Genomic DNA, 23,724 nt, shown 5'->3' with positions numbered 1-23,724 from the left:
TCAGTTATATGCACTTATTTATTTAAATACATAATATTATTACAGATGTGTTGGTTAGTTTTTGAAATTTATTAAGCCATGTCTAAACCAAACCATAAGAGATAGAAAATATTATTCTTTCTATAAAACATCGAAAACGATTTAATAGCATAATTTTAGATTTTTTTATATAATATTATAGACACTTATTTTTTTAAATACTAACCAACACTATATGCGTATTGCAGTCTTGGTTCAATGAAAATAAATACGTATGAATGACAAAGTTTAGCGTGCACTATTTATGTCGGATCTTAACAGCCTACCTCCACTCTTCGCCAGTGCTATACGCGATCCTCGCTTCCGTCCTTTACACTAGATACAGCGCTGGAATGGCTGGAATAGCGCAGTCTTGACAATATATATTGGTTATAGAATAGTTCGTAAATTTAATAGTAAACATATTTGATACGGTTAACATAACAACAACAGATTTACTAGCCTATAGCGGTTTTATCAGGCCTGATTAAAATACCGCAAAGTATGACCAGGCGGGTTTGTTGCAATTTTGAACAGTTATTCTTTATTAAATACTTCAGGTTACCTGACCGAATAACTTAATCAAATTACAATAGCAATTATTTAAGTTGTGATTATATTGAGATGCACGTCACGTACTGCCACGCTGTCACGGCGACAATGTTAGTCTATGGTTTCGTCATTTTGCAGAATATTTTTAACGATCACCACCTCTGTAAATTTAATGACGGAGAGTGCTAACTCTAATGTATTAGTATTTTGAATAATTTATTATTCATGCTAATTTCAATTAATTTTAACAGTTCCACGTGTGCGTATGTTACAATTAATTTTATTAATAATATTTTGAACAGAACCTAACCTGCAGACCATAGATAATAGACAACATTCTTATAGAAAATACATACCACCAACCGCTAAAAACAGAAAACACGCGATTTTGACATGATTGAGTCGACAATGTGTAGGCATGTAGATTAAAAAAAACGTTCATTGAGTCATGCAGGTGTCGATGCGGTGCGGTAAAACGGTGAGGTGACCCAGCGCCATCTTTAGATTAATAAAGCCTGAGCATATCTTTTTGCACAAACAACGAGTGGTCCACTGTTCAGCTGTCAAAATCAGATACCAGATTGCTTGACATATTGATTTGCCCTTTCTCGTTTCAAATTGTATTATAAAAAATTCTCAAATCAAATACATTAAAAAATTGTAAATAATATACATTCCTGTTATTCATCAGCTGTCAAAGTCAGACTAGTCATTCACACAAAAACCGGTGGTAATATAGATTCCAAAAAAATATGTAGCATTGATGTATGCATTACATTTGTAGAAGGTGTGTTAATGCTAGTGTATTATTTATCATGTAACTTATCTATTCTAATCAAACCATTCCATGTGTGAACACGACAGACGCGTCAGTATGAGCACTTTATAGAAAAATGACAGGCAACGACAGGTCATCCTTAGACAACAATGGGAGGGTCGGTAAAAGTAGGACCAGTCGTTGTGAATGTATCGACTTTCTACTTGAGTCGGCAATGGGTGACCTCATTGGTGTTCTGGTGATTTCGGCAAATTTTGCTAATTGACAATGTTTGTTTAAAGGTTCAAAATGTGCTACGGGATGTGAGCATAACATTTTTAACACCAAGAAAAACGACATTACATACTTTTTTCCCATAGCGACAGCTCACTGTGACGTCACGTGATAGTACGCGACCTGCATCTCAATATAATCTCAACTTTATAGTGTGACTTTACATACCTACATCAAACGGCGAATGGTTAAAATAAATATAATATTAATTTAAAAAAGTGCAAGTGGCTGGTTAATAAGTGAGTTTTAAACATTGATAAACAATCAAAAGGACTACATAACCTCAATTGTGTTCCAATGTCTGCGGAAGATCGATGAAGGCATCGAGATGTCGCTAATATATTCTAGTAATAGGCAGGAGGTATGTTTCATTTGCATTATTATAATAATATTGTTTTATCTCTGTTAACATAAGAACATAGTATCATCTACAATCAATTCGGGTAAGTTTGTCTATCAGCCGAATATTGGCTCACTTTTTGTCTTTGCAGGAAATAGATGGCCGTATAGTATTGAGATCAAAAAATGCCGTTTAATTTGTGGATCATTGCATTAATTTGACAAGTATGACTTGATACTTACGAGCACCTACCAGAATTTTGTAAGTATGAATTTATACGATACGATTGTAATTCTAATTTACTTTCTTACCTAAATATTTTGTATTTGTTTTATTTAGACATGAATTTGATCTTACGGCAGTCTATTTCCGATACAACATCTCTTGGTGAACTGTGATACGACCGACTGAATGCATGCGTACAAATATCCGGACACGTCTTTGCAGAACTAATTTATTGTCATGGAATACAAAGCCAATAGAGAGTATATTACAGTCACTAATATGACCCCCACAAGGGGTGTTGATAGGACCCTAGCCTGGGGGCTCGACATGGAAAAACAACAGAAAACACTTTAAATATGAGTGTCTTCGAATATTACTAATATTGAATGCGCGTTTCGTTTGAATGACAAATTTTAATCAATATTACGATACAGATGTAACTATTGAAAATAACATACATACTCTTAAAACGTGTTAAGTGTATCCCATATTTCTCCAAACTAGATAATTAAACGTTGTTACAGCTTCATCCAGAAGGCAACCTACTTTCCATTATTTGTATGTTCCCTAGTTTTCATAATATTTTAATATACCTATTAATTTGTTATATAGTATCTAACTGTTATCCTGTGTTAGTTGTAAATTTGTCAATGGTGAAAATGACCCCCACATCTTAAAGTGGGCTCCCAGACCAGGATTTTTGGCAGCCCCCTACCTATCGCTAAGGTTCAAGGCAGCGTAATGCTATACACCATGGTTTCCCAAACGGTGTTCTGCGAGGCAAAATTAAGGGCATTCCAAATATTTTTATCGATTTTCAGTGGTTTTTTAAATAAACTCGCTGGTAATAATCGAGTTGTTGGTACTTTGGATCATATAAAGCACTGGTTCGCGAGCCTCCTATGTAGTAGCCAGATAACTTGCGACCCCCCCCCCCCCTACCTCCACCAAACAAGCATATAAAGACATGTGATAAAACACACTCTAAATACCCCTACACGTGAACTTTGATTTAAAATATTAAATTAACGTATTTTTCAACATAAAAGATTAATCAAATTAAACAGCGCCACGGGTGATATTTTTTTACTGGGCAAGATGAGTGCATGAAAATGTAAATAGGAAAAAACAGAGGTCAGTATTTTATGAAGTCGCTTTATATTTTCTTTCGTTTTTCCATGCCGCCCCTAATCCCACCCCAGGCTGTCAGGCTAAACCCCTGTCAGCCGGCGCCCTTGTATTGTCAGTCATGTTGATGGGTGTGCATCAGCAGCGAAGTGTGGATGTAGGCTGTTAAGATCCGCCATAAATAGTGCACATTAAACTGTGTTAGTCATGCGTATTTGTTTTTATTAAACTAAGACTACAATTTACAGATGGTATTCGTTAGTTTTTAAAAAATCAATTAAACCCTGCTCAATCAAACCATAATAGTTTTGGTATATTTTGGGCGATAAGACAAAATTGTGCATACTTGTTCATTCATTCTACTTATTTGTTTTCGTTGGATTAAGAAAACATTATTACACATATTGTCGGTTCATTCTTTTAAATTCATTAAGCCCTGCCTAACCCAAGCTACGATAGATAAAAAATATTATTCTACCTATAAAATATTCAATGTTCCGTATGATTTAATTGCATAATTTTAGATATTTTATAGATGGATGAGTATTTTTTGTATATTATCTATTATGGCTTGATGTTCGTAGGATTTAATTGAATTTTAAAAACTAACTAACACCATCTGTAAATTGTAGTCTTATTTCAATGAAAACAAACACGTTTTACTGACAAAGTTTAGTGTGCACTATTTATGGTGGATCTTAAATGCTTACCTCCACCTTTCTCCACTGGTGTGCATAGTGCCTAGAGGTGAAACTCTGGTCACAGAAAAAAATATTCCGACGTAAAAGTATAAAACTTAAATCAATTGGATTTTAAATTATGTGCACTATTTATGATAATAATATAACTGGCAAATGCGCGCGTAAATATACTGAATTACGTACAACGCCTTGCCCTTTCTATTGGCTTTGGCAGCGTTCCGTGAACTTTGGTAGAGCAAATAATCATGTTAAATGCCTAAACAAACACAATAGTAAATAATAATTCGTCACACTAATAATTGTTTTCCTTTTCTATTTGATTTGCCCGCGGAAAGAAAATGCAAAACGTGCAGCACTGCTACCCACTGCGCAAACATAAGACAGATGCGCGGGAAAATCGTTTGACAGTAGCGTATTTGGAATAATATTGCACAAGACTAAATATTATTTATATAGTTGTAAAAATTTCCTGTTTCGTCATTTCTTTTGCTTTACTCCGTTACAAAGTGGCGAAGGGTGGAGGCAGGCTGGATCAGCTATAAATAGTGCACACTAAACTTTGTCAGTCGTACGTATTTGTTTTCAGACTATAATTTACAGACAGTGTTGGTTAGTTTTTTTAAATTCAATTAAACCCTGCGAAATCAAGCCATTATAAATAAGAGTACAAAAATACTCGTATATCTATAAAATATCTAAAATAATGCTATTAAATCATACATAACTTTGGATATTTTATAGAAATATTTTTTATATTAGTAGGTATTATAGTTTGGTTTAGGCAGGGCTTAATAAAAAAAATGAACCAACGAAATGTCTAATAATGTATTCCTAATCCAACAAAAACTGGATGTTTACCTATGAATGAAAAAGTGTGCACAATTTTGTCGTATCACTAAAAGTAACTATACCAAAACTATTATGGTTTGGTTAGGCAGGGCTTAATTGATTTTTTAAAAATAGCCAACACCATCTGTAAACTGTAGTCTTAGTTCAATAAAAACAAATACGTATTACCAACAAAGTTTAATGTGCACTATTTATGTCGGATCTTGACAGCCTACCTCCACCATTCGCCACTGCCGTTACATGATTTATAAGGGATTCGAATAAATTACAAAATCTTGAATCTAGAGTTAGACGAGCAGACTTCGATCGATAAATGTCATTTTGATAAAACATATTTTTTACCCGATCCAAGTCATACGATGGCAAATTGTCGAGCTTCTATGCTCGGCACGGCCTGTCAGTGTGACGTTTACTTTTATAATGATACCTGCTTGACTTTTTCATTGTTAACAGACAATGTATGCATTACTAAATACAATCATTATTTTTTACAATATAAAATTATTTGTTTTGATATATTTTTTAAATCTGAGGGAACACTGTTTAGTTTTGGTTTATCAGTATTACAACCAGGCGCGTATACAAGGGGAGGGTTTTCTGGTTCGGACCCCCCCCCCTCAGGAACAAAGTATTTAGGTGAACGTAAAATTACTTCTCCTAAGAGTGTCTGAGAATCGTGACCCGGATGATTTGGCTGTCGAACAGCCTTCTCGACAGATTGGCCTATGGCCCCCACAAGGGGGGAACTGACAGGGCTCGGGCTAAAGAGGGGCCCGGCTTAGCAGATCGATCAGCCAAGTGAGATAAACACACATCACAAAATTGCTGTAACAGTAAAAAAATGTCGCCTGCGGCACTATTTCACTTCAAGCGTAATAACATTAAAAAATATGTGATTGTGCCAAGTAATTTTTGATTATTGTATGTCAATATACTCGACAACTCCATAATTCAAGTGAGTTCAAAGATACAAAAAAATACACTGATTACCGTTAATTTCATCTCGAACACCATTTGGAACACGCAAATGTAGAGAGTCACACTGTTTTTAATTAACATTTGCGATAGGTAGGGGGACCCTCCAAACATTCTAGTCTAGGGGCCCGCTTCAGGATGAGGGGGCCATGGATTGGCCCCCTTATTTTCACCATTCTACGACACAAGGCTTGTGTCAGTGTAACTCACAAATAATTGGTGTAACCATCTGAAGCATCCAATATCTACTCTAATATTCTGATGCGGTGTGTCTAATAATAACATAACAGCGCGGAAGACATAATCGGACTCGATCCTAATAATTATGACCGTTTGCCACGCGCCACGCGCATTCAATGTGAATGGTACCGGTCGCAATAACTCGTAGGTCATTTTGTAGTTGTAGTTTTGTGCAATGAACCCGGAAAAGTGCTGGGGTCCACGCTTGAAGCCGGTGTAAATTATGAACCCCGCTCAATATCATTTTTCTGTGTGCGCACTTGATTTCAACATAATATGTTATGAACCAATCAAAACAACTGTCGAGACGATCGAATTGATATCTGAATCGTGTCATGTAATTGCCATTTTAACGTTGACAGATTGAGTCTGCGACTGTGCTCGTTTAATTAAAATCGTATCAAGCTATAATTATATAAGCTATAATTATAAGCTATATTATTTACTTTATTAAAAAAAAAAGGTGTATTTTAATTAATTTGAAAAAAATACAGCTCTGTCTTTTCCGTGCATAGTTCATTGCCAAGTAAATCGCTATTATTTGAGTAAGAGTTAACAAAATACTTAATATGTTTCAACGAGCATGACATTTTGTGTGCACACGGTACCGTTTATAACCGGAATTTAATTTCCCTATTTACAATACTAGGAAATAATACGACATAGGCGTCAAATCAATTGGGGAATAAAATACCCACAGTTTCTGTCATTCGTGTGCTCGAGATGTTTTTTAATTGTGCTGAATACTAGTTTGATGGTAAATTTATCATTTTTCAAATGGAAGCTCATAAAATACCGATAAATCTCATTTCATTGATTATTTTTTCAGCAATTAATTATTTATTAATAAAACTAATAAGTCTTTGTATAAATAGGTGTTATACCTCAGAGCAGCGTTGTCATATTTTCAAAGTGGAATTATAGTACAGAGCAAATTATAGTATTTGAGGAAAAAATATAGTACGCGTTGTCATCTGTTGAACATGTATAGGTATTTTGTTTTTCGGAAAAAAAATAACGGAGAATTTGAGAAACTCCAAAACCCTTTTTTATTTAGGTACCTCTTACGACCAAAAATGCTTAGGTACCGAAAAATTCAAGAAATTTCATTTTAAACCAGTCAAGGGATTTTTTTTTCGTTTTTCGAGCGATTTTTTTTCCAGTTCTCCAAATCTGCTTATATTGCAAAATTGTAGTACTTTGCACCAATTTATCGAACGGAAATATCGAATTTTTATTACTTTTTACATATTTTTCTGATATTCAAAATTATAGTATTTTGGGTGTAATATACCTGTTTTATATCGTACATAGTACACAGACCAAAATTATAGTACAGATACTATAATTATAGTACGGTTGGCAACACTGCCTCAGAGTCATAATATAAAGAGAGTGGCTATTGTTCGGCAAAATGAAGTGTCCCGTGTTTCTTGCGTACCTATGTAGAACCTCAATTGTATTATTATAAACGTAACTTTACTATGTAACGTTATAACATCATGTTGCTTCTCAGTCATCATCATCATCAGGGGCGCGACAACCCGGTGTGGGTCTTAACCTCCTCCAACAGCTCCCTCAACCTGTCCCTATACAGTGTGGCCGCTTTCCAATTCAGTTTCCCCCAGAATACGGCAGTCACTGGCAGCTCCATCCAACCAGCGAATCTCTTGCTGGACATCACTCTCTTTGCCGGTTCATTGTCATTCATACGGTGCACATGGCCTAGCCATCACAGCCTCCCAATCTGAATTGATTGAACTGCGCTGCAATCTTCGTGCAGCCCGTAGAGCTCAGCATTTCTTCTCAGCGTTGCTTCAGCAAATTTAAGCACAACATAGTTAACCATATTTTCTACTAAATTAACTAAAAACAATTACCACTAACTTTATATTTAACACAAAAACGATAAATTTCAAATTAAGTTTTTAAATGAATGTAGTCATTCAAATCAATATTTACCGGTGACGTTTACAAAAAATATTTTACCCATATTGCGGAGATAATATAAGCGTGCCGAATGCTTTCTCACTCGCACTTATGTTTCGTTTTTCTTTAGGCCTTGTGTTATACCTTTTAAAAATCATGTTTTTATATAAAAGTGCACAATACGTTGGATTTTCTGAGTTATATATTATAGATTTTTCGTTTTTAGAAATGCACTCATTGCTATCGCAATTTTCATTTTTATTTCTATGTTGTTAACCCTATGATGTTGATCCCATTTCTCTGTTGACCCGTGACACTAGATCAGGGTTGGCGAACCTTTTTACGTACCTACGCCTGCCAAAATCTCCCAAATATTATTTTTCAACTGTCTGACGTGCAGAGCAATTATGGGGAAAAATTACTTTTTAAAATATCTATTAAAAAAATGATGATGTTCTAGATGCCGTCCACAGAACATAGCAAACATTTATAGCTTTATCATTTTTTTTAAATTACGCCATACATTTCGGTCCACCAATTTTGAAACTGTTTGCCAGAATTACTACTGCTAAGTTTCACGTTTTTTTTTTTCATTTTTTGTGGGTAGTAATGAAATTATTTGTTAATGTATTACCAAATTGTCCTAATTAGTTTCATTATTTATTTACGCACAAATGGACACCAGAATTCCTACGATCAGATAAGGCATTCTCTCGCTACAGTAGTCTCAAGCATTGTAAATTGATCAAAATTAGAAGTTCGCGGCGCGGCATTCCCCGCCGCCTGATGAGGTTAGTGCGACAATATTATAATATGTTGGATCGACCTATGCAATTATATATTTAAATTAAGCTTAATGCCATACAAAGTGCCATACAAAATCATCTCGCGTGCTATAGGTTCGCCACCACTGCATTAGATATGTATTATTGAGTCACGCTTTCAATTGGTTGACTGTTAATAACCATTAAGTAATTCGTGTTTGGTGTCGCTGTTTTGGATACCATCATCACAATTTTTGTTACACTGTGTTACAAACCAGTCAACTACCCAACTAAACAAATATATCTGTCATCATCATCATAATTGTTGACTGGACAATTGTGGTAAAAAGTTAATTGCACGTCCAATTAGCTGTCATCGTTTAATTAGACATTAATAATAATTTCCATGTCCAGCGACGTTGGATCTGTCAAAACAGCACCATATGTCTCAATCAAGAATAAACAATAAAAATAATATTGTCTACGTACTCCATTATGTTATGTTTATATTGTTTTTAATAGCAAAAGGCGACAAGGTTAATATTTTATGTGTTTTCGTTGTCGGTTAAATTAAAAATATTGCACATTACATACGTCTTAATATGTCGTCTTGTTTTCCAGTGGAAGACCTTGATTGTAAATAATGCACTATTGCAAATTTACAATCAACATAAACCGGTCGAACTCATTTTCAAAGCAGTGGTATTCAAGGCATTGTGTCGCGACCATTCCCTGGGGGAGTAAAAGTAATAATTCGATCAGAATGATAGATCCCATATAGGGATTTTATCAATACTGAAATACCGGTTTCAAAAATCCAATATACTTACCGGTATTTTCGGTATTAAGAAAGCATACCCGTTTATGTTTTTCGAAAATTAATTTAATGTTATTTTTTCATTACTTACTACTATATTATTGTATATTAAATTTAATGTGTAAGTTGCATGCTGCCAAAACGCTAATAGGTTGATTGAAAATAACAAAAGTTAAATAACATCAAAACAAAATCCTTCATTGATTTTGTCACGATGAATTAACATATTTCCAAAAAAGAAAACATTCGTGACAAATATTTCCAATTAGTCGATAACTATTGATCCAACGTTGAATTTGAGAGAGATTTTCCTTTACCCGGACTTACCTATAGTATTTGTAAAAATTAGCAGTTGTAAAATATTATGATCTATACTCGAACAACATCTTCTTGGCTACGTGGTATAACTGTGAACCAACAAGCTCCTCCCATTTAGTCGACAACAGCGTCTTCCGGCTGTTGCCTAAATCTTCTTGTTGGAGAGTATACATAATATTTATAAATGTGAACATATTAAATGTACGTATGTTGCTATAAAATAGTGTTTTAGTAGATTTTAATAGCTATATTTATTGATAGATACTTGTTTTTACTATAATATGTTTTTACGAATACCGGTATTCAATAAGAAATACCGAAATACTGGTATTGATATTATATTCATTCGGTATTGCAATCCCTAATCCCATAGTTGCACCAATTTGTGACCTCAAATGCTTTCTCTCACGATCTAAAAAAATATTTTCGATAGCACCTCTGTAGTGTAACTAGTTTCAAAAATACAATTTGGATGAGTTCATTTGAATCTAATTAACTGCAGTGACGCACATGTGGGTAGGCAGATTATGCGTAGGCTTTGGGTGATTCGAATAGATTCAGTGGAGTTGATTTTTTTTTCGCCTGCGGCGTTAACGACTTAAATTTTCTCCAGGATTGTAACCCCTTCTTTATAAAAATAGCTGCCTAGGTTAATAAATTATTGTAATAAATTCTTTCTGTGAGATTATTATTCAATAATATTTTCACAACAAAATACGTATGCGAAATTTACGTATTTCGATGAGGATTAGAAATTTTCAAAGTGGGTAAGTGCTAAACTTCGGTTGGCACTAGGTACTATACCAGCGGTCGGCAACCTTTTGAGAGACTGGGTAAAAAAAAAATTTGGTTAGTGGGTAAAAGTTTGAAACAAATTTTTAATATTTTTAAAAAGCATTTTATTTTATAAAATAAAAAATATATACATATAGGTGTATATATAATATCATACGTATATTTGCATATCTATGTGTAAATACAAATTTATTTTATAAAAACATACAAATAGTAGTAATAATATTTTTATTTGTGGCTTCCTTTTTTTGAATTTTTTTTTTTTTAAGTTTTTCACCGTTTGGCAAATAGTTGTCATTATTCTAACACAGGTTTCAAGATTCTCTGGTGTTAATCGATTTTGCAGAGTATTCTGGACACATTTCATTTGAGAAAATGTTTGCTCACAAGAATATGTTGAACCAAATGCTGATAATAGAGCAAATGCAATTTTTTTAAGCATGAAAAATTTGGTGGTATGGTAGTATGATGATATTGCATTCATGTGATCGTGTTCTGTGTTTTCAAGATGCTGGCGAAGATCTTTAAATTTATTTGTTCGTAGAACTGAACATTTGAATTCAATGTATACTAATTCCAAGTTATTCAAAATATTTAAGCTCAAGCTCGTTTAAATCCACCTCATCCGGTTTTATAATAAAGCTAAACTTTGGACCATACATCTTTAAATCCTCAAATCTCGCGTCAAATTCCGTTTATAAAGCGCTGATATATTTTACAATTATATTCTTATCTACATCTTCAACGTCTTCTTATGTTTTTATTGGTGTAAAATATTTCTTGACGGTAACTCAAAATGTTGTGGTGTGTAATCCAATTACCCGAGGTTGCCGACCAATGTACTAGACTGTGTAGCGTAATATTTAAACGAAATCGAACGTTTGAATTTTGTTTTTGAACATACTGTATAACTAGGAATTTGGGGTATTATTTGAAAGTATTTACCTTGGTTCCTAGGCGGCGTTCGGTTCTCTCCAGGTTTTAGTTTTAACGTACTTGCACGTGAACAAAATTTACATGTAATTAGTAAGTGTATCGGTAGCTAAATGGATAACGCTAGCCGTCCTGAATGCGATGAATGTGTTTTCAAGTCCCATTCGATAAAAATATTTTTATAAGATTGTTTCTAATATGTATGTGAGTTTATTCAAAAATATGTTTTATATGTTCCTCTTTTTATTACACTTTCATAATAATTATAATAGTCTTCCATACTGGTCAGTTTGTTTTTTTTATTAATAATTGAATTTATGTATTAGGAAAATATTTTGTGTCACAAATGCAACCATTGAATAATAATAATTGTTTGTGTTAATTTTATTTTATAACTGATGCTTCCTTACCATTCTTATTACTGGATAATATTATGTACTGTTGCTTTTTTATGTTTTACATGAATTTAACTGTGTTTTGTTGATGCGTAGGTGCTTTCTATGAGCGATGAACTCCGACGAGCTCTCTACTCGTCCGGGGCGTCGGTGGACATGGAGTTCTGCCCGCCTGACCTCATCGGCACCACGGAAATACTCGAAGCTGAACACAGGTGAGCAATCGTCGACACTCATGAACATCACCTTGAATTTCCACGTCAAATTTGGTGTGCTTTCATGTGTGAGCTTTGTATTAATAATGAGACAACCATCCGATGGTTTTGTGAGGCAGAACGACTTTGTTTTAACGTCAACGTCTTTACAGTTCTTATACTTAACATTTTTCACCACAAAAAAAGACAAACCTATGATAGCCGTTGTTTCATAACGTCATAACAAGTCATAACATTAAAAATATCACCACATAACAGATTAATAAATAGAATTCCGATATGCTATATTCAAACACAACATTTTGATGCAGGGTTTTAAATGTGTGAATGTCCTACGAAAATGAAACACGCGTTATGCACGTGCAATAGTGTGTGTAATACACAAATATTAAATGAGCGTCAATGCATAAAATGATAGTATAGTATTCGGCGTATGACGTATTTCTGACACGTGTTTAAGTTTATCCCGGTTCTTCCTTACTCGAGTCGGTTACCTGCTTCTCCTTACCTGTTGGGTATTTCAGTTCCCAATATTGTTGAGTTCCCTGAATATCACGTTATGACTGCTCAATAGTCGCGAAATAATACACTAATGTTAAGAATTTAAGCATTCTTTGTAATGCTTCAGATACTTAATCATTTTGGTTGTGTTACGTTTAAACTAAGCGTACTTCTTTATCATCACTTTCGTGCGAAGACAGCTATTGGTTATGGTTTTTTTTCTAGTGCAAGCTAGAGTTTTTAAGTAATGTTTTTGAAAGTTATTATCAAATTTAAAACTGATTAATTACCAGACCTGCTCTGACTAATGTTGCCAGATAAAATTTTATAATCTCAGTAGATTAAAAAATAATATCAGTAAAATGACAAAAATGAATGAAAATTAACGATTTTACTAAGTGCATAACCTTTAAAGCGGGCATATTGAATATCACAAAGATATTAAAAAAAAAAAAAAAACATTTTTTCTCCTGACCAAGGTAATACTGACTATGTAATTGCGGTATCAGTTTTGCGGTTTTCTATCAAAAAATTATTTTCTATAATAATTTATTGACCCAAGGGTCTAAGGCATAAAGCCCATTGACGCAGCGAGTGGGGTGCTCGCGCAAAATTTCTACAAGTGGCGCGTAAATCATCGGAAATACAACGTAATCAAATACGCCAGCGCACACTGGATTTGACGACGCCTTGTGCCCGCCTGCCCCATGAGTCACCGTTTTTCTTTTTCTCAGCGATATGAATTAAAGAAAATACAACGTAGTCCATTCATTGAACACAGCAAGCAAAATCACGCTCCTCGAAGCGTCGTCGATAAGACGAGCGAGAAGCCATTATATAAGGACAGTGTACTCTTTGTTTAGTTATTGCGTGTCCGATTTTAATTACAAGCCCCGAGAAATAATACAATATTTTTATTGCTTTGTTATGAGAGACGCTGTAATAATAATTATTTTGTGTTTCTTGGGCCCCTTATTACATAGGTGAAGGGCAATGCGCGGGTGGGAGGGGGCCTACTCAGTAGTGAGCGCGTCGAGCGCTTTTTTGGTGGGCTTTATGCCTTAGAGTCCAAGGGCCAAGACCCAAAACGTAAGACGCGTTGCGCCTACGACAAGTAGTAGGTACGGCAATTAATTATTGCGTTATTGATTTTAACATTCTATTCATCAGCACTCAAATTATTCTTTTCAAGACGATGATTCACATGTTATAATTAATCAAGTCAATAATTAATATGTTTATAACTAGAATGCCAGTAATGATGGATTAATTATTTACAAAACAGCTTTATAATACACATGTCAGCTCTGCGTCAGGTATAGAAAGTTAATAGTGACGTATTAACATTATAAAATACTTAATAATACACTCGATCAATGAATGAAATGAGTAGTAAATTAGATTATTCTTTAAGATTTTTTTTTATTCTTCTTCTCAACTACGGCACTACAGTCACTGCCCGGTCCTCCTTCTCTCTCAAAGTCTCTTTGTAGGCTGTCAAGCCACCGAACCCATGGTTTCCCGGACTTCGTTACATACGTGTCACGTGGTCGGCCTATTAATTGCAGACATTGACTTTCGATAAATCTGACTAGATTATAGGGCTCATGATTATAGTGACAGTTGCCAAGTGCCATCCTTGCAGATTGACTGCGCTCAACACTCATCAGTTTCTGACAATCGACGAAGCTCAGGATTCATTTCGGTTGCGTTTTGATTTTATTTTGCCGTATTAGACCGTAGTCACCTATTATGTGACGGTTCCATGACAAAACAGAACAGTGACAAAACAGAATAACGATAAATATTATAACTATAACCTTTCAGGAAAAATATAAATTTAATATTGAATTGTTTTTCAATATACTTCTTTATATTTCAATATTGTTGATAGATTTTTAATAGCACATATTTTCGATACGCCATAATAAATCAAATTATATACTTACCTAATTTCTGCATTCCTAATCGCTAGAAACCCTTAAATAAACGGGACTTAACTCGGTGTTGCCGGCAAGCTTAGGATATCTCATCTTAATCAATATAATTTGTTCAAAATGATTGGGTGACTAGGTACAACGAAATAATGACCTAACCTAACCTAAATAGATTCCACAAAAACTAATGTTTCATTTTTCCCCCGGTTGTTCTGATTTGTCACTGTTCTGTTTTGTCCGGTTACCTATGTAGATTCATCAGGCTATTATATTATGTGAAGCCATTTATTATAATAAATTGGTTTAATCAATTGCAAAAAAAAATGAAAATTTTATCCATTATATTGAACATCGTAACTATAAATGCATTATTTCAATATTCAATTCAATCTCTAACATAAATTATAACCGTAGAATTAGCAAATAATTGTATTTTATCATTTTTTGAGTAAAAAACAGAAATTCCTAATTCTCCGTGGTGCAATGTTTAAAATACGATAAGGTAATATGTAACACAAATAATTATTACTTACCTGCTTTTTCACCTTTGGTTGGTTGATAAAACTATGTATTGTTTTTTTTTTCAATACACAGTTTATTCTATGTAATCATTATTATTTTGAACGTAAAACAAAATGCTCCAACGACACATTTTAAGCTGATGGCGTTTCTTATCAATAATTCATTTGATACACATTGTCAGTTATAAAAACCAGTTTTACAAATGTATCTGTAACATTGTTGTTCTGTGAACATAAGTAATTAACACTTAATATATATATAATTATACGTGGAATTAAATATGTATCTAATTATTTTTAGATAACCTAATCTTTTGTTCTGTTGTCTTTACTCTATATTGCAGGTACGTGGGGAAGCTAATTAAAATTGTGTAATTGTCGAAAAATGTCAATGACACATGGCTATTAATTTTTGTCTATGGGTGTCCAACTGGTTGACGAGAGAGCGATTGTCAGTGTTTATGATTAATTAAATCGTCTCTACGTGCATAATGCCCGTTTCAGACGGGATACCGGTGTCGCGCTGTCGACGCGTGTAAGGTACACTTTTCCGTCGGCCGCTACAATCTCAAGCCGCCGATACACTTGTTTTTATTACCGCAGCCAGTTTTATGTTGTAATTTATAACGCGAAATTATGCGATGACTCATTCGCTCTGGGCGTTCATAAACATAATACAAAGGCCTCTTTATTCGAATACAAAGGCCTCCTTATTATATACGAGCGCGACACCGGTGTCCCGTCTGAAACGGGGGTTGCTAAACCGGCTAAACTATCCTAAGAGCATTAAGTATGTTAGTTAGTTACATGGAAGGGGTTTGGCAATTAGAATATTATGTACTTTTTTGTCAGGACCTGAGTCAAGAATGATTTGCTGTTTTAACAGCCTTTTCAACAGACTGGCCCCAACTCTTCTCGTATTCTACGATATGCAAGGCTTGTGGCCAATGGAAACCCCGTATCACTCATAAATTGGTACTACTATCCAATGTTTACTGTAATATTCCGATGCGTCATATTTAAAAGACAAGACGGCGCGGACGACACAAACAGACACTAAGACCCGTTTCACACGGGACACATGTGGCAAGCCACCGGCGTGGCGAGTGGCCGTATTTACGCATAACTGAATGGGCGCGTTCAGACGGGGGCACACGAGTGTAGCATTCGTTTATATGTAAATGCGGAAACTCGTGTGAAACGGATCTAAGTCATTTGATTTTTCAATCGAAAATAGGTGTCTGTTTTAGAAACATGGCGAGCACTGTCCTTACAATTAATGTCTCGTAAAGTCCACGTCGCTATAGGATTGGTTTGTCGAATATCCGTTATCGATCTTTTAATGCAGAATGATTTTTTGTATCTAAATGGACCAGGACTATCCTTTTCTTTATATTGCTTTGTAATGAAAACAGCATTCATAATATGCTGTAAAAACAACAATTTAAATACTTTCATGTATTTAAATTTAGGATAATCAAATTTGTTTTTCGTCTCCTGAACATATTTGACATTTGGTCTATTCGACAAACCAATCCTACAGCGAAGACTTGTAATGTTTTAAATTATCGTTCATAATGACTGCAGCAGTCATCTTTAAAACAATTATTATTGTCTGTATGTAATTAATTTTTATAACGACTAATAATGATTCATTATTCTATAGGCGTCTCCAATTAAAATATTATTGACTACTCACTAGACAAAATAGACCCATTTTGTATTTTATCTGTCGCGAATGTCAGCCAATGTCAATGTTATTAAAATAGGAAAGAGTGGAATAAAAAAAAGTCAATTAATTTATTAAGATTCTCATGCTCTGTTCTGTAACGCAACTGGTTAATAATTTTGCATTGTTTTAAATGATTAGCTGGCTCAATAATAAATCAATTTGTTTAACAGTGTTTTAATTGGAGTTTTACTCTTGTAAACAGTTCGTTTTATGTTGGCAGTTTTATTGGACGAAATCGAAACAAACATAATGTTTTAGTACATATCGTCACTGTTCTGGCAGAAGACACTAATTCTATTGAGTTAGTTATACCAAAATGTTCCTTATTTCTTTACCGTCTGGAAACCTTCTTAAATAAATAAACAGTTTTTATTTTAAAGTCATCCTTTTTACAATTGCTTAATAAACTCACATGATAGACCATTTCAAACATTTTAACAACTTCAAAGTCAAATTACTCAAAACTAGTATTCTCCAGTTAGTGTGTTCTGCCAGAACAGAGACGATATTATATACAGTATTCCTAACTGTCGTTAACTAAATTATGGCAGAAAGAAGATACGCAGGTTAGCAGAAAAATATTAGAATTTTAAAAAAGTAATTTTTATGTCAACAAAAATTATAAACAAAATGGGACATACATGTAGCTGGGAATTTGTAATTCTATATCTCTACGCGTACAATTAAAAAATATTGGTACCTAATTACCATGTGATCATCGCAAAAATAATATCATATATCGACTACCTCATGGAATAACACACTAACTCTAAATTATCAACTTTTCAGGAAAGCAAAAAACCAATCAAAAAAATGTGTAGCAAAATCCGTTTATTTTATGCAAATATTATTTAAATTATAATTTATATCTTAAAAATAATAACAATAACTTGTGATACCAACTACAGGTGGATTATTATTCCATGTTATTTAAGATATTACAAAAATTTTATATAATCATAACTCTACTTACGAGTATTATATTAATCAGTATTTTGGGTGTTTTTCGAGAAAAAAATCCAAAAAAAATTGGCCGGTGTGGTATTTTTTTCTATGCAACAATAGCTTAAAAAACATAAAACACACTATTTTGAGTTGGTGCATTATTCCACGAGGTAGTCGAATTACCAAATGATTTGGACTATAAATAAATAGAAACTTAGGGTTAAAGCACACCGCGAGTGGCCGTCTGATGCTCAAAGCAAGTGTCGTTTAGGCCCGTTTCAGACGGGACACCGGTGTCGCGCTCGTAATAATAAAGGAGGCCTGTGTATTCTAAAAAAGGTGGCTTTGTATTATGTTTATGAATGCCCCAGAGCTAATGAGTGAACGAGTGCCCGGTACACTTTTCCATCGGCCGCTACATTTTCAAGCCGCCGATACACTTATTTTTATTACCGCAGCCAGTTTTATATTATAATTTATAATGCGAAATTATGCGTTGACTCATTGGCTCTGGGGCGTTCATAAACACAATACAAAGGCCTCCTATATTATATACGAGCGCGACACCGGTGTCCCGTCTGAAACGGGCCTTAGGCTTCCTTCGCAGTGCGCGCATCGCCCAGCCGCTTGCAGTGTGCCCTTTTGACATTTGAAATTATTTTGTAAGCTCATGAAACATGGTAAAGTTTGTAAACTCCACAAATATTAATATCGCTCAGTTTCATTCCGATTTCCTTTCATATATAATGGCGGCCATTTTGTATGTTTATTGTGATCACTTACTTGGGTATCTACTGTTATAAACTGTTTTACACAAATTTTACATAATTTTTCATATAAATAATAATGCCAAAGTGTAGTATTCATTATTGACTGTTTATCTACTGACCGTGACGGGTTGTCTTTTTATACGCCCTGCAAATTGGTAAATAAACATAGCAGTAGTGTGAAGTTCCCTGCAAATGAACCTGCAATGCGAAGTCAATTAGCCGACTTAATCAGTGGACTTGTTGTCCTTTTTTGCTTAAATTTCATATATTTAGGCTCAAACTTTATAGAAGAAGGTTTTTTCAATAATTTTGACAATATAGTGTTCCTAACTGTAATTAACTAAAATAATTACAAGATAAAAAGAATTATATGCAACGTTTTTAAATTTTCTGTTGAATCATATAAACTTGACTTGACTAGCTTAAACGATCAAAAAAATTTGTACTTAATAGAAATACTACTGAAATGTCATATTGATTTCCATAGTAACGCACGTATATATTAATATTAATAATTTAGTTGCTGGGACCCACTTAGCAACCAATAATAGTTTTACTTTTTACGGATTTCTTCCGAATTAACTTTTCATAAAAAACAGAATTAACTGAAAATGAAATCAATTCTACTTAAAGATGGCTAAAAGTATTGAAAAAATGCATTGGCATCGTGTTCTGATATATTCTAAAAGTTTCAAATGTCTAGTTAGTCGGGAAGTTAGTTAAAAATCGATTGCAAGATTTGTACCGGACAAACAACCACCGGACAAATAAGAATACGAGCTAAGAAAAACGTTGTAGAATGACAGTGCTAGAGAAGATTTGGGAAACCAGCATTTAAACTAAGTAATTTTTATGGAAGCAAAGATTGTGGAAAAATGTATTTTATTTTTCGGAATTCAGGGAGGCCTGAGCTATGTGGTAAGTTTGGCCCTGATCATAAGTTTAGTTTTTACTGTAAATTAACCTGCAATATGATTTTCTTAAAGTTTCTGCCGACAATACTTATCCAATCTATTGTGTGTGTTATTTTCAGAGAGAAGTTATGCGGCTATCTGCCGGCGCGAGCGCAGGGCTACATGTGGTCGCTGGTCTTCTCCAGCTCGGTCCACGGCTTCTCCCTCAACTCCATGTACCGCAAGATGCAGCGGGTCGACAGTCCAGTGCTGTTGGTCATCCAGGATACCGCATACAACGTAAGCGACACTTTCATTCGGGCATCGCTCATATCAGAACACTACTACTGTGACCGCACCAAACCTAAATTCGATATAAATAAAAAGAATTTCAAGTTATACACATTATTAAATTGTGCAAGTATATTGAGACTTAAAAACTTACTTACTTTAACCTTGATTAAAAAAATTTAATCAAGGTTAGTAATGACAAAGGCCAGTCGCCAATATTTGTGAAATTGTTGCATGACTATTAGTTAACTTCATTGTAATTAGGTAGGGTGCAAGTGATAAAATTGGTAAACTACATTGGCTGGAATCTGGTGGATGTATGACATTAATACGCAATCATTCAGACCGAAAAAAATTTGTAATTGTTCTAAACATCTTTATTTGAATTTATGAAATTCTTATGCGGGCCCCCACATATCGCTACGATTCAGGGCAGTAGAAAATATAAAATTTGTGTTATTTTCATTCTTATATTATTTTATGCAAATCTACATGTAAATTACATAATATTTCAGGACTATCTGAAGAGATTACGGTATTTTAAACTATCACAACCATAGAGATATTAAATAAAAAGAGTGGCACGGAATCGGCTTTCTCATACAACTGAATGAAGCAGGCCAACATTAGCCGACAACTTACGAGAAATAGCGACACGATAAATAAAATTCATTGCATCACGGAGGATTTACCTTGGTCATTATAATGTACCCATATAATATAATGTTAACGTGGAAATTTTGCCCCAACTTGATTACCAGCCCGCCTCATCATACCAGCCTGCTTCACCATACTTTCATATAACCTGCCGCCCCTAGATCACAACTGTCAAAGCTCGACTTTTTTACTCGTTCGTTGATTGTCAGTTGATCAGTAGCAGAGCATAGACAAATCGGACGATTTATTATCCTCAGACTTTTGCGCTCGTCAATAGAGCACCTGCGTAACAGATAATGTTCTTGTTAGAATAAAATGACATAGTTCAAAATTCATATTTGCTCATCGTTTAGTTCCCTGGTGTAAAATCTGCAGCTAAATTAATCATTTCAGTTTACCATTGACTACTGTTATATTTAGGAAAAAACACAACTTTAAATTTAAATTAATGTGCAAATTACAGAAAATCAAATTTTCATTTTGCAGGTATTCGGAGCCCTCACATCCTGCGCTCTGCATCCATCCGAGCACTTCTACGGCACCGGAGAATCCCTCCTCTTCTCGTTCTGCGCAAGTCCCCCGCAGCAGGCGACATCCCCTGCCAGAAGGGGCCCCCATCCCTCTACCGGGACCTCGCCTCCTCCTCATTCCCCCAACACCACACTCACGGCTACTACGGACGGAGGTGCAATCCCCCAGGAGAGTGGGACTGCAACGGATGAGGCGCCCGCTTCACCAGCAGTTGGATTCCGCGTCTGGCAGTGGACAGGGGACAACCAGTACTTCATTAGGGGGAGTAACGATAATATCTCCATCGGGGCCGGAGAGTGAGTCATCTCTCTAATAATTAACGAGCCACCGGTTCAATCAATCAATCTGCTTGGATCCTGGGCATAAACCTAACGGATCGATTGAACACCTCGCATACTATCAATACCTCAAAACATAGGGCCAGATGCAAAGATGTCGCCATTAAATTAACTTAACTAACGACCAAATGCCTAGTTATACTTACTTATATTTTTTGTCAGACAGTTATAACTGCAGTTTTTTCACTTTTTAAGTTTTCTGTCATATGTTCCAAATTGTACATTCTTTGATGTGGCAAAATATTAGAGCTGCAACTTTATTGGTCACAAAGTGACATTAAAAGATATCTGCATCTGACCAGGAGGCCGATTTCCGAATGAAGCACTGCAAAACACGTCACCGAACCGCTTCGACTGAACCATGTAAAATTTTTACTTTTACAGGAGATATTGTATGTATAGAGCTTTGAATGGAATAGAAAAACGAACCATAAGTGCGAGTGAGAAAGCATTCGGCACGCTTAAACCTCCTGTCCATGCGTTAGAGTAAGATAGAAAGTAAGCATGTCATGACGGAACTGTTTGTCAATTTCATGGAAATTAAATAATATTTTTATCCATTTTGGTAATGACTTCATATTTAATCAGTACTTACCCATTAACGTTGCATTATTAAACCATTCATTGTTGAAGTACGTAGCCAATTAATCTTTAAATAAGCTAGTTACGTCTTACTGTATTTTGCAAACAAATATGTGTGTTTCTGTATTACACAATCACAATAAATACTTAAATGAGGATTTAAACACAAAATAACACTTTCAACGGTAATAGTTATATGTAAAAGACAAAACACAATAGATGTAAATATAGCTTTCTGCAATATTACGTTGACATTATATCTGACGTTTACTGTCAGCGCCTCTAGCAGCAACGCATGTAGCTCAATCTCACCCGTAGTCGACAGTGGCGGTTGACTTTTAGTATGCTACACTGAAGTAGGTTTGCGTAATGTTTGCGCAACTGGTCACTTGTGCTTCATAGTGCTTTATTCAGAAATTGGGAGATGTGAAAAAAAGTTGATATGGTAAAAAGATAATATTATATCAGCATACAAGATAAATAAAACTTCCATATTTTTAAAAGAAATGATTTAAGGTTTGTGTTGGAATGCTAATGTTTTTTACCGAAATATAATATTAACTGATTTGAAGATAACACCTCGGACACATAGTTGTTTGTAAATTTTGATATTATTAGTATTGTACAGATTGTACAGATTGTACAGATTGTACAGATTGCTGAATTGGTAAAACACATTAGCCGGAATCCAATGGATGCATATTGTGCTTGTACAATTTCTCAGTACAATTTTTTTCAAATACATTTTTTCTGATAGGTATGAGGTTTCTGAGGTGTTCCATATTATGTATGTACAATAACGTATGCTGCATTCTTAAATCTTGTGATTAATTATTGTGATTTGTGAAATTTCCAGTGGCAAATTTGGTCTTTGGTTGGACGGAGACCTCAACCAAGGCAGGACCCAGTCGTGCACCACGTACGGCAACGAGCCCCTCTCCACCCAGGAGGACTTCATCGTCAAGATCCTGGAGTGCTGGGCCTTCATATAATCCCTCCTGCAGAGTCAGGTGAACCGGGGACACTACCAAAACTATTCAAAAAAACACACACACACCGTATTCGCTTAGCCAACTGTTACGATAAATAGCAAAACGCTTCTGACAACGTGTGGACGCTTCGTAAGACGTGCCGTATCGGCCTCGCGTCGATGCCGTAGCACTTATTGTCAATATTATGAAAGAGAGAAAGGAAAGAGAGTAATATTTTGATGTATAATATATACTAAATAACCTAGATGTTTTTTAGGATGAGCAAATATGATATATATTAGAAATTGCAGTTATCATCGTCGACAGTGTAATGTTAATATATAATATATATATATATATTATATATATATGTAATAGACGCTGTTTTAATGGTGCATCATCATCGTGTTGTTTGTAGAATGGAGACATATTTTCGGGGAATAATATAATTGAAATATTCCGGTGTTTTTTAGATGCGGCGATAGGATTTCGGGGGGTTACGGTCAAACGGCCGCGTCGCCGTAGCCGCGCTTCGGGGCTAGGACGCTCGAGCGAAGGGGGGTCACGGTTGTAACAGTAAACGTTACGGAGATTAGGGTTTTCTCGAAATAACGCAAAGTATTCGTAGAGTTTGAGGTTAGGTCGGTGCGCCCGCGTCATCTGTGGCATTATATATTGCACTCTGTTTGGGGTTTACGCAAAAATATGTCACCTGTTGCATGTATGTTTTTCAGTCGGCAAACTGTTTTACAACTTGGCCAGTGTCTTTCGATGAAAAGAATCTATGTAGCAAAAATTAAATGAACTTAG

The 23,724-nt window shown here is 34.9% G+C and overlaps 1 protein-coding gene across 50 annotated transcripts in view; it reads left to right on the top strand.

Annotated features, from left to right (window-relative positions):
* Nucleotides 1-23,130, top strand: part of mtd (TLD domain-containing protein mustard) — a 380,034-nt gene extending 356,904 nt beyond the window's left edge. For all 50 annotated transcript variants that reach the window (XM_085951044.1, XM_085951051.1, XM_085951049.1 and 47 more), the window contains 4 exons: nt 12,127-12,245; nt 19,685-19,844; nt 20,979-21,319; nt 22,800-23,130. In XM_085951044.1, the coding sequence (XP_085807170.1) occupies nt 12,127-12,245; nt 19,685-19,844; nt 20,979-21,319; nt 22,800-22,935 (756 nt within the window). In that variant the 3' untranslated portion in view covers nt 22,936-23,130. The remainder of the gene's footprint in view (nt 1-12,126; nt 12,246-19,684; nt 19,845-20,978; nt 21,320-22,799) is intronic.
* The last annotated feature ends 594 nt before the right edge of the window (nt 23,131-23,724 follow it).

Source organism: Rhyacophila brunnea, unplaced genomic scaffold, assembly GCF_057557595.1.
Source record: "Rhyacophila brunnea isolate RB1 unplaced genomic scaffold, BYU_Rbru_1.0 scaffold_24, whole genome shotgun sequence".
NCBI classification, from domain to species: domain Eukaryota; kingdom Metazoa; phylum Arthropoda; class Insecta; order Trichoptera; family Rhyacophilidae; genus Rhyacophila; species Rhyacophila brunnea.
Note: the sequence above shows the minus strand (reverse complement) of the source record. Positions and strands in the feature narration are given on the sequence as shown.